Source organism: Hemiscyllium ocellatum, chromosome 39, assembly GCF_020745735.1.
Source record: "Hemiscyllium ocellatum isolate sHemOce1 chromosome 39, sHemOce1.pat.X.cur, whole genome shotgun sequence".
Taxonomy (NCBI): Eukaryota; Metazoa; Chordata; class Chondrichthyes; order Orectolobiformes; family Hemiscylliidae; genus Hemiscyllium; species Hemiscyllium ocellatum.
This window is the reverse complement of record NC_083439.1, coordinates 14985031-14997709: the sequence shown is the minus strand read 5'-3', so window position 1 is coordinate 14997709 and position 12679 is coordinate 14985031. Positions and strand designations below refer to the sequence as shown.

General features: G+C 49.3%; 1 protein-coding gene across 1 annotated transcript in view; it reads left to right on the top strand.

Moving 5' to 3' along the window:
* LOC132834190 (cytosolic carboxypeptidase 4) overlaps nt 1-12679 on the top strand; it is a 248579-nt gene that overhangs the window by 58196 nt on the left and 177704 nt on the right. Inside the window, exon 13 of the mRNA XM_060852856.1 lies at nt 1498-1590. Within this exon, the coding sequence (XP_060708839.1) occupies nt 1498-1590 (93 nt within the window). The remainder of the gene's footprint in view (nt 1-1497; nt 1591-12679) is intronic.

The window sequence follows — 12679 nt, the reverse complement described above, 5'->3', positions numbered from 1 at the left end:
CACAACACCAGATTATAGTACAACAAGTTTATTTGAAAGTACAAGCTTTTAGAGCACTGCTCCTTCGTCAGGTAATTGGTTTATTTTGCTAATGAAAAAGCACAATTTTTATCAAGTCTTTCTTCGTATGTGCGTCAATTAACTCATAAAGGAGCCAACAAATTCATCCCCCTGCTTCGAGGTTGTTTTTGGGGTGGCAAATGACAAACATCGGCTTCATTCTATCATTCTATTTTGCGTCACCTTCACGGAATTGGAGAATCTTAGAAAGGCGCACTTTTAGCCTAGAGATTCTGAGAAAAATTACCCCTAAATTGCTGTTCAATGCCACTTTCCAAACTTACAATCACTTACATCTGAAGGGGCAAGAGCAGCAGATACTTGGGAATATCACCACCTTCATGATCCCCTCCAAGCCACTCATATTGAACTTAAATCACTGTTCCTTCACTGTCATTGGTCGAAAGCCTAAAAATCCCTCCCTTAAAGAATTGTGGATCTATCTATAGCTGCAGTGGTTCAAGAGGAAGTCACCACCATCTTCTCAAGGGCAACTAGGTACAGGCAGTAAATGCTGACCCAGCCAGTGATTGACTCATTCCAGGAGAGAATAAAAAATCTTGGCAACTTGGAAATTTGTCTGAACAAGAGCAAAATGATCTTCTATTTGTCCGGTGACTGGGAAACACAACCTTATTATGAGTTGGAAGCAATTGTCGATGAAGGCGAAAAATTGGTGTGTGGTATATGCCTTTGCTTGACTTAGGTATCAGCTTGCATAGGTAAGTGAGGGCTGCGTTGTGAATTTGAAACTTCTGCTGCAAGATGTATTTGTCCTGAAGGAGCTGAACATTTCTTGGACTCTGAGGGGAAAAAAGACATGTCTACCTGTGGCCTTAACAGGTTATTCTTAAAGGGACTGCAAGTTGCAGCATAAATAATAAGGCAATAGCTTAAAACTAGGAGCAAGTGAGGGCTGCAGATGCTGGAGATCAGAGTCAAGAGTGTGGTGCTGGAAAAGCACAGCAAATCAGGCAGCATCCGAGGAGCAGGCAAATTGACGTTTCGGACATAAGCCCTTCATCAGGAATAACATAAAACTGGCCAACACCCGTAAAGCATTTGCTGCAAAATGAGTACTTTTATTGCAGCAGAAGTTCTTTAGATCTGATTCCATTGCATTGCTGTCACAATGGTGTGACTATTAGCAGATAAAATTACTGCCTTGGGTCAGGCAATAACATGTGTCTGAAAGTAAGCTGTTTGATTATAAAGGGCTTTCCTGATGAAGGGCTTTTGCCCGAAACATCGACTCTTCTGCTCCTCAGATGCCTCCTGACCTGCTGTGCTTTTCCAGCACCACACTCTTGACTCTAATCTCCAGCATCTACAGACCTCACTTTCATCTGTTTGATTATAAATATGTGTCGTAATTTTTATTTCAGGTTCAAGTGTCAATTCCTACCAACCACTTCTGATTTTCATTTGTCCCAACAGTCTTCCATTGGTTACATCAGAAGATGACATTTCCCTGAAGTTCTACTCACATTTTGAGTCTGGCAATCTTCGCAAAGCAATTCAAATTCGCAAGTAAGTGTAAAGCAGGGCATGACACTAGATGTGATGCATAGTGCAGTCTGGTACCTAGACTGGAACTATTGAGGTGAACAGTACACTACTTATTATTTAAGGTTGATAAAGGTTAACCCAGGTCAGGTACAGAAGCTGGGATTTTCTGATTAACTTGGCTTAGCAGCAGTAACCCGCAAAATGTTTGGGGTACGCAGCTTTGGCAGCCTTGTTTGCTCATGGGAAAATAATTTACTACTGCAAGATGTTGACGGTGGTTCAAGCAGTAGCATATTTGCTGATAAACTGCAAGATTTTGAGTTCAACAAACATTGATGCATCCGCTCCAGTGGGGTGCCATAATCTCAGAGGCATTGTGTTTTATTTCAGTATTAAATATCGTTTGCCCTGCTCTGGTGGGTGCAAAGATTCCATGGAATAGAAGAGAGTGGGATTTATGTCCCTCAATTAATAGCACAAAATTAGATAAAAGATTATCTGGTCATTACCACCTTGCCGTTTGTGGGAATTTGCCTGTGCAAGTGCTTTTCTTCCCTACAACAGGGATTACCCTTCGAAAGTACCTTATTGGCTGGAGAGTGCTTTGAGATGTTTGATGATCTGGTTCTCTAAAAATGCAAGTCTTTCTTCTGAATACAAGTATTGTTTTAAATGTTTTACGATTGACCAGAATTTTAAATTGCATATTAAAACAAAAGAGGAAAGATGGGGTATTTCTCTTTGGTTGGGTTACTTGATGGGAATACTTGGTTGAAGGGCAGAATTGTTGCTGCCCTTAATCTTTGATCAGGCCAGCCTTAGTGCAGTGGAGAGGCAGTATTTCCATGGTCTAACATAGGTCACCAAATATTCACGGTCTGGCTGGAGAGTCAAGAATAAGGGGGCATAATCTCAGGACAAAGGGCTGGTCATTTTGGTCATAGATGAGGAAACATATTTGCACACAGAGGGTTGTGAATCTTTAAAATTCCTCAACCAGCAAATCTCCAAGACTGAGATTAATGTGAGTGCTTCAGCTCTGAGGATTGGATGGGTTTATTTTCCTTGGAGCAGAGAAAGCTGAGGGATGATCTGTGTCGATAGGAACAAACCTTTCCTTTCAGTAGAAGGGTGAGCTACCAGGAGGCAGAGATTTATGATTGAGACCAGGAGGGTTGGAAAGGATTTAAGAAGATTTTTCACTCAGAAGGTAATAAGTATCTGGAACTCGCTGCCTGAAAGGGTAGCTGAATTAACTTCACTGAAGCGGGTTTCCTGCCACCAAGTCACCCTTTATTTATGCAGAGAGAATACTTAACACCGATCCAGCTCCCTCAGAGCTGGCTCTCAGAGTGAACAGAAACTCTGATACTCCTGCTTATATCTGTCATTAACCTGGTCCAATCAGGAAACTCATATTTTATGAGGTCCACCTGGCAGACATCATTACAATCACTCCATCCCGGCCCATCTGAGTCTGAGGACGTAGAGGACATTTTTTATTTGTAAAACACCCTTCCTGGAGAATTTTAGCAACGAGTCAAGTTCCTCCAACTCTCCCTCTGATACAGGTGGCATGTAACACACAGTAGATGGCCTCTTGCGCTCAGAGTGCCCCAGAAGGAATTCATTCTCTTCTTCAGGTGGCATAGGTGTTGAAGTGGTGACATCTGTTGTGTCCATCTCAGATTCGGAGGTATCTTCAATGCCTGACAGAGAGGGAGAATCCACGGGTTCTGAAACAGTCAGAAAGGCTGTTTTGCTCCTGTCCCGTTTGTGAATTTGTAGCGTTTGTGTGGTCCGTGGCTTTGTTCAGGACTGCCTCACCTCCCCGAACTTTGTATGTCATCGGATGTGACTTTATGCTGACCATGTCTCTTATCCGTGCAGGGCCATCCCTGTGGTTCCTACACCAAACATCATCCCCTGAAAGAAACTGTGTCTCTTAGTGGAATCCTGTGTCCATTATTAGCATTCCTGATGCTGTTTCACCCCCACCCCCCCCCAACAGATCTGGGAAGATCAGATTTAACTTGGTGTGAAGTCTTCTCCCCAGTGGCAACTTTGGTGGAGCCCTCCCTGTAGTTGCAGGAGGGATGGTCCTATAATCAAAGGAACCAGGACAGTTTGGTATCTCGTGAAGGTATAGGCTGTTTCTTTAAGCCTGCCTTGAAAGTTTGGACTGCTCTTTAAGTCAGCCCATTGGATGATAGTAAGTATGGAGCTGTCCTTATAAGATGAATGCCATTCGACTTTAGGAAATACCCAAATTCTCTGCTGCTATTAAATGGCCCCCTTTCTGTGACCAACACTTCGGGAGTCCGTGCATTGCAAAAACATGCACGTAGTCTTTTAATTGTCATCCCTGTGTTTAACAAATGAACTTTTTGCTTGTCCAGCCATTTTGCCAGCGTGACCACAATGACTGAGAACGCTGAGTCTCTGAGAGGACTTGTATAGTCAACGTGTAACCGAGTCCAGGGTTTACTTGGCCATTCCCATGAATATGGGGGAAGCTGCTGGCAGTAATTTTTGTCCTTGTTGGCATTCTGGGCACTGCCCCACCAACATAGCTATGTCTGCATCCAGACCAGGCAACTGGACATAATTTCACACCAACGTCTTCATTTTGGAAATCCCTGAAAAGCCCTGTGGAGATCAGCCAGTATCTGGCAGTCACCTTTGCTGGGGACAATCACTCTTGCTCCCCATAATAACATGCTGTTTCATACGGTGATCTCTCCAGGTTCAAAAAGGTTGCAAAATTCTTGTTGTGGTATCCCATTGATTTTCCCTATCACCACCAGCTGTTTCAATTTTGCCAGAACCGGATCTTTCGGCGTTCAAAGTCTGATATTGTCAGCTGTGACTGTAGGTGTTTCCAGAAAATTAAAAGTCAAAAGTCACACGACACCAGGTTATAGTCCAACAGGTTTATTTGAAATCACAAGAAAAGACCTAAGCTCTTGTTCTGAGGTGGGAGCCAGGGCACTTTATAGCCCTCACTTTATCTTCCAACAGGTGTAGCCTGGTCTCTGTAACTCAAGAATGTCACTTGGGGTGCCTTTCTAAGGTGTATGTTTGACAGAAGGAAATGTCTAAGCACTATGTCTGAAGGATAAATGCGAGGTATTGCATTTTGGTAAAACAAAGGCAGGACATATAAAATTAACAGTAGGCCCCTGGGTAGTGTTGTAGAGCAGAGAAACCTAGGTGTTCAGGTGTATAATTCTTTGAAATTTGCATCATGGGTAGACAAGGTTTTTAAGAAGGCCTTTAGCACACTTGCCTTTATTTCCTTAGACCTTAGAGTGTAGGAGCTGGGATGTCATGTTGAGATTTTACAGGACATTGGTGAGGCCTCTTCTGGAGTGCTGTGTGCAGCGCTGGTTACCCTGTTATATTGAACTGGAGACAGTTCAGAAAAGATTTACCAAGATGTGGCAATGAGCTGTCAGAGGAAGTGATGGAGGCTGGTACAATTTCAACATTTAAAAGGCATGTGAATGGGTATATGAAGAGGAAGGGTTTGGAGGGATATGGGCTGGGTGCTGGCAAGTGGGACTAGATTAGGTTTGGATATCTGGTGCACATGGATGAGTTGGACCGAAATGTCTGATTCTGTGTTGTACATCTCTATGACTCTATGTTGCCAGAATTGAGAGTTTGAGTTATAAAATATGCTGGAGATGTTGGGACATTTTCACTAGAGCATAAGAGGTTGGGGGGAAACCTTTTAGAAGTCTATAAGATCATGAGGGAAATAAATACAGTGAATAGCAAAGGCCTTTTCCCAGGGTAGGGGAATTCAAAACTAGGGAGCATATTTTTAAGGTGAGAGGAGAAAGATTTAAAAGGACATGCAGGGCAGTTTCTTTCCAGAGAGAGGGGTTAGTATGTGGAATGGACTACCAGAGGAAGTGATGGATGCTGGTACATTACAAAGTTTAAAAGACATTTAACTAAGTACATGAATTGGAAAGGTTTGGCGGGACTTGGGCCAGCTACAAGCAGGTTTCATTTGGGAACATGGTCAGTGTGGACTAGTTGGACTGAGGGGTCTGTTTCCATTCTGTATGACTCTATGACTGGATGCTCCAATTAGTCTACCCTGTTATATGAGCATGTTAGATGAATGGAGACCTGGGATAGACCTTGGAGATTGTTCTCCATCATCCACTAAAAAAATTGCACAGGCTGATAATATGGCATATAGCAGTCACACGCATTGGTACAAACCCTTATGGGTATTAACTGTAGCATATTTCTGAGAATCCTCAACTAATGGCAATTGCAGGTACATGTGGCCAAGGCCTAGCTTCATGAAGGTCAGCCCTCTCTGCCTGCTTTGCATATAAATTCTCCACATGAGGGATTGGGTATTTATCCAGCTGGAACAAAGGTGAATCGGCCAGTCAGGCTTTACAATCAACATGACCCGTGTTGTCCATTTTCACAAACTGGACTGGTTTGATAATTCCTTCACTTTCCAGCCTCCTGATTTCTGCCTCTACCTTTGCCCGTAAGGCAAATGGCACTGGTGGGCCTATGTAGAATCGAGGAATTGCTTCCTGATTAACATGCAAGGTGGCCTTGGCTCCTTTGATAGCCCTTAGACCTTCCTGAAACACGTCCGAATAATTAATTAGGACTTTGTTCAGGCAGCCACTTTCTAATCGAAAAATGTTGAACCAATTTAGGTCAATCTTTTTCAAACAATTTTGCCTCATCAGGCTTGGGCCCAAACATTTTACTATAATCAGTGGTAACTGAACCAGTTGCTTCTCATGAGAGACTGAAACTGCAGTTGTCCCCTTAATCTGTAAAGGTTCCCTAGTGTAGGTTCGCTGTCTAGCCAAGGTCTTACGCAAACTTAAGGGTTGGGGTCCAGAGCAAATTTTGTTAAAGACTGGTTATGTAATCACTGAAATGGCTTTGCTGGTATTGACCTCCATTAGAACCAGGTGACCATCTAACCAGACATTTATCTTGATTGGTTCGGATTTGGAGGTTGCTAAGCATTTTGTGTTCCATGAATTTTCTTACTCAATTCAGTCCTACGGGGACCCTTTTGCTGATTGAGTCCACATACCAGCGGCAACAACAATGGCTTGTCAGCCTGGATCCTGAAGAAAATGTTAACCATTTGGCTGAGGCTTGGCTTTGTTTTGGGGTTTTCCTGTGGACTGACCTAGAGTCCATCTAATCAGGATACATCCTGAATGAGGCCATGCAATTGCCTTCACTCAAGTGCCATTTCCCTATACTCAGTTGGACAAGTGAGGGTGTCTGCTTCCATCAGAATACACTGCAACTCATATGTTCCACTTGCCACATTTTCCAATGATAAAGTCAGTTGTAGTGCCTGTTTAAAGTCTAGTTAGGGTCTAGCTAGTAGACACTTTTGCATGGTTACATCATTAACCCACATACCAAATGGTCTGTCAGCATCTCATTAAGGGTTAAACGAAAGTTGTCTTAACCTAGTCAAAAATCTCTGTACGGATTCCCCTGATTCATGAATTGCTGAGTAAAACTGAAAGCATCTCAGAATTAGAGAAGACCTGGGGTCGTAATATTCCCTAACTAAGTCCATTAACTCTTGAAAGGTTTTGGTGTCTGGTGCCGCTAGGAAACTTGGTCTCTGAATAACCAAAAAGGCCGCTGGTCCACAAGCTGCCAGGAGAATTACTTATTGCTTTTCATCTACCTCAATGTCATTTGTCTGGAAAAAATAATGCATTATTTCCACAAATATGGCCCAGTCTTCAAAAGGCAAGATCGAACATGTCAAGCTTTCTAAATAACGGCATGATGCCAGGAATGCTTAACCCAACTCAAAAGATGACCGTTGCGAGTGAATTTCTTCTGGAGCGTCTTTTCCCTTGTTGCCACTGAAATAACTCCACAGAGGCTAGTATCCCATCACTACCTATCACCATCCCACCTACCTTTCCCCAGTCCCATCCCCTCCCTCTGTTTATTTCTCAATCCCTCCCCTCTCAAGATCCTGTCTGAAATATTGACTCTCCGGCTCTTCTGATGCTGCTTGACCTGTTGTGCTGCCCTCACTATCTCCATCAACTCCCATTTATTTATACATGAGCAGTCCTTGACATGGATCCAGCTCCCTCAGAACCAACTCTCAGAGAGAATAGAACCTCTGACACTCCTGCTTTTTTTATTTTAAGCAATTTTCAAATCCTTGCAACATCATCTTTGAGATTCCCGAGAGAAATAACTCCACAGAGGCCGGTATCCTACCACCAAGTCTCCCTTTATTACTCATGGAGAATTGTAGCTGATCCAGCTCCCTCAGAGCCAGCTCTCAGCCAGAACAGAATCTCTGACACGGCTGATTTTTTTTTCCCCACTGCTAACCCCCACACTACCACCTAACTGCCCTCTTCTGACAGCCACTCGAACCCGTGAGGATGGAGGTGCGGATTCCTGAGCAACAGCTCCCTGACGACAGCCACTACTCCGGAGGGTAGGCACAGCACAATTCGACCATGTTCCAGACAGTGATCAGGTCCTGGTAAAAGACAGGCAGCGTCTTGAGGGAGACCTCCAAACTGTCACGGTAAACGAACAGGAGCTGCATGTCGTAGTTGAGGTTACGCACCTGGCGGAAAAAATACGTCACCAGGGCGCACCACCTAGGAGGAGGCTCAATGTAAAGGTATCGCTGCAAGGTCTGAAGGTGGAACGTCGCGACCTGGGTGTGGACGCACACCAGCGACTGACCGCCCTCCGCAATAGGGAGACTCAGAACCTGCGCAGCGACCCAGTGCATCTTTTTGTCCCAGAAGAAGTCGACCAACGTTCTCTGGATGTCAGCGACAAAACCAGGAGGAGGGACCAAAGTGACCAGCCGGTACCACAGCATGGCGGCCACCAGCTGGTTTATGACCAACACTAGGCTCCTATACGATAGCATTCGGAGCAGGCCTGTCCAGTGGCCTAGGCGAGCCGAGACTTTGGCCTCCAGCTCCTGCCAGTTGGCCAGCCAGGATTCCTCGGCTGGGCTGAGGTAGACCCCCAGGTAGAGGAGATGGGTGGTACTCCAGCTGAACCCCTGTAACTCCTCCGGCAGGGAGTCCACCCACCACGGACCAACCAGTAGTCCTGAACAATTGGCCCAGTTGATCCTGGCGGAAGATGCTGCCGATTACACGGCCTGGCACTCGCACCCTCCCCAGGTCAGCTGGGTCGGTGAAAGTGAGGAGCACGTCGGCGTAGGCCAAGAGGACCACCCCTGTGCTGGTGCCGCGCAGAACCAGCTCCGACAACCACCTCTGCAAGAGGCGCAGAAAAGGCTCCACGCACAGGGAATACAGCTGGCTGACAGGGGGCAGCCTTGACGCACTCCTCTCCCAAAGCGAAGGGGCGCCGTCAGGGACCCGTTAACTTTAACCAGACACTCTGCAGCGGCACACAAAAGTCGGATCCGGGCGACGAACTGCATCCCGAACCTGAATGCCCGCAGAGTCCTGAGCAGGTACTCGTGATCGACCCTGTCGAATGCTTTCTCCTGGTTGAGAGACAGGAAGGCGCTCGGCAGACCAGCCCATCGACAGAAATGGATGTTGTTGTGTATCCTCCGGCCTGGGACCGTGTAGGACTGGTCCAGGTGAATCATGTGGGCCAGCACAGAAGCCAGGCGAGAAGACAACATCCTGGCAAAGATTTTGTAATCCATGCTGAGGATGGAGACCAGACGCCAGTTCTTCAAAAAAAATGAAGGTCCCCCTTCTTTGGCAGCAGGACGATGACTGCCCTGCGCCAAGAAAGAGGCAGCTCTGGCATTTAGACACTCCCCCTGTACATTGTCGCCCTGAAGAACTCCACAGTCAGCCCGTTCAGCTCCGGGGACTTGCCCCTCGAGAGCCAGTCAGCTCCTCTAAAAGGTGACGGGAACGTCGAGCCTTCCAGTGTCCTCTGGGCCGAGCTGCGGCAGGTCCTCCCACAGACCTCTGCGAGCATACTCGCTGGATGGACCCGGAGAGAACAGAGGCGTGTAATAGGATCAAGTCCCCCAACCTCCTCCCTGACGTGGTCCCTGTCCTCGAGGATGTAGTCAAACTCTCCCCCGAGAACGACGCATTGGCTCTTATCGATGGAGGTGAGATGAGCGGACACTTCCCCAAAGAAACTCGCTTGCCTCGGCCTGGCCAGGGGAGCTTAGACGCTCACCAAGTGAAGCACCACGCCCCCCCCCAGCTGAACTGTCAGGTGAAGCAAACAGCCTGGCACGGGCTCTCTGACCCCCAAGATCTCCGGCTGAAAATGCGGGGCCAACAAGATAGCCACCCCACATAAACTGCAGGTGAGGTGACACCAGGAACTCAAGTGTTGCTGCAGATGATCAGTGTCCACCATCGATCCTGAACCCTTCTCCGGGAGGTCACCCTCGGTCACCGACCCCTCCCCCACAGAGAATGGGGCTGGTCCGACACAGCCAACTGGCCTCAAACCCCCGGCGACCCCACCCCCAGGGTCACTGGCGGTACCTTCCTTGGCGCACCACTTCCCGGAATGTCCCGGGTTAGGGTCATCAGGTGGCAGATGCTCAGGGACACCGGGATGCCCGGCTCCTCGGGGAAAAGGTCCTCCCCCAGGGCCATGGCCCCCGGAAAAAAAAAAAGACAGTCCGCGAGGGAGGAGTGAGGATAACACCTTCCTCCCTTCCACCACTCAACGACCCAGCAGAGAGTTCGCCGTTGTCACCTGCACCACGGCCCGCGTGGTTATTAAAGTCCTCCCCAGGGGCTGGAGGAGGTATAGCAGCAGAAGGTCTTGCTGCAACCCCTGGGGGTTCGGGCAGGTCAGGCTACGGTGCGGGACAGGCAAGAGACGCTGTAGGCTCATCCCCTAGAGAGGGGCAGTGCCGCTGGCACACTGCTGGGATATCTCTATCCCACTCCCCTCCGAAGGTCCGGCGTCTCTTCCCCAGAGAGACAGGAGGGAATTTATGGGTCTTCCCGTCCCCGCCCGCCTTGGTGGTCATGGGGCCCGAGGTCCCTCCCCCCAGCCTTTCCCGGAATATGATTGGCTGGGGGAATGCAGGGGGCGTGGCCAGGGTGGGGAGGGTCAGCCATGTCACTTCCTGCCCCGCCCCTGGTATATCAGGTGATGGCGGGCGGGGCAGGGGCCCAGTTCCCTCTTCAGGGCCCAGAGACATGGTCACTGCCAGGGGTGAGGCAACGGTTGTTCCCCCAGGTCAGTATCAGGGTGTGGCAGGGTTTGGGCTCAGGGGCCCCTTGGCCAGGTGCTGTAGCCCCACAGCCCCAGGGGTTTCTGTGACGGGGCGGGGGTTGGGTTTGGGGGTCAGGGTTTCTGCACTGGGGCAACGCTGGCACAGTCGCAGGGGCATTGTTGTGCCAGGGCAGGGCAGGTGGTGGGCTAGGTGTAGGAGAAGGTGATAGGGTGGTCGCCCCGTGGGCAGGCCTGGCGTGTTGTGTCTTCCTGAGTGCCTTCCGGCCGGCTGGACGCTCACCCCTCTCCTTGCCAGAGGAGGAGGCAATGGAAGTCTCTGGCTTAGCCCCTGCTACTGGGGCTTGTGGTGTTGACTTTGGGGAAGGGGGAGTGGGTGCGGTGGCACCACCCTCAGCCATTGGTAGGGGCTGGGCAGCCTTTTGGGTGGGGTAGTTTTTCTAGTGTGCCCCAATTCATGGCACAGCACGCCATCCACCGTCCAGAAGACACGGTAGGCCGTGGCCTTGTGGAGGGGGGTAAAGGAGCCCTCGGTAAATTCCTCCCAGGCCAGGCAAATGAACACCTGGCATCAGAAGGAGTGTACGTGCCGGAGGGCAGGGTCCTCAAGAACGAGCAGGAGCGGTTGGACACCTGATCGGATCTCCCCCAAGGTGTTGAGGTGGGGAAGAAGGAGCTTGTTGGCAATGAAGGGCGGGATGTTGGAGATCACGACCCTCTGAACCATAACCTCCAAAGGGTCGATGGGCAGATGTGTCCCGCCTACAGTGAGCACCCTCTCCACGGCCAGGTGGACCGCCTGCTCGGTCTTCAGGAAAAAGACGGCCTACCCGTACATCCTGCCAATGGTCAGTGGGCCAACCACACTAGCCATGTCCTAGCTGCAGGCCTCGATGGTCATGTTGGGGTGGTGATAGGCCTTGACCCACAGGTGTTTGGTCAGGTGCCTGGGGAGGGGCCCGAGGCGAGCCCCAAATAGAGTCCCAGGCAGCGGTGATGGAGGCAGGCCTCAGGCAGCAGCAGCAGTGGAGGCAGGCCTCAGGCAGCACCAGAGTGAGTCCCAGGTAGGCCCCTGGTTGCAGCAGTGGGGGCAGGCCTGGTTGGAGGGGGAGGGGAGGGGAGGGGAGGGGGGTGGTTGGTGGTCACCAAGGTAAGTCCCAGGCAGCAGCGGTGGAGGTCCTGGGAGGGACCCAAGGCGAGTCCCAAGCAGCAGCAGTGAGGCAGGCCCCAAGCAATAGCAGCTGAGGCAGGTCAGGGTGGGGTCCCAGACAGCAGCAGTGGGAGTGGGCCCCAGGTCAGCAGCAACACTCCCTTGATCTGGGTGAGGCCCAGGCTGCAGTTCTGAAAACAGGCCCAGGACTCAAAGTTGTTCCTGTTCCTGTCCAGGGACAGTCCCCTTCCCCTCAGACACAGTCAAGGAGGAAAGTCCTTGCACGCACACTGATCCAACTCCCTCAGAGCCAGCTCTCAGAGAATAGAACCTCTGACACTCCTGCTTATTTTTTTTTTCTTTTTTTTATTTTTTTTTCCTTTTAACCCCCACACTACCGCCTAACTGCGGTAGTGCTTATTTTTTTCCCAGCACCCATGGTGTGTGTGTGTGTGTGTAGTTGTGAGACACAGTGAGAGACAAGGTGCACAAATCTTTATTTAATTTCCACCACCAGGAAAAGTAGGAAAACACCCGAGTGGCCTGTGACGAGCAGTGCCCTTCACATCAAAGGGCAATGCTGTGTGATCAAAACAGTGAAGGGGAGGGCAGGGACTAAATCAAAATAGAGTTGGAGGGGGAAATGATGCACTCCACTCCTTGCGGCGCCCACCTCTCCCTGAACAACTCCAGGGTGTTGGTGGACACCGCGTGCTCCTTCTCCAAGGACACCCGGGCCCTAAC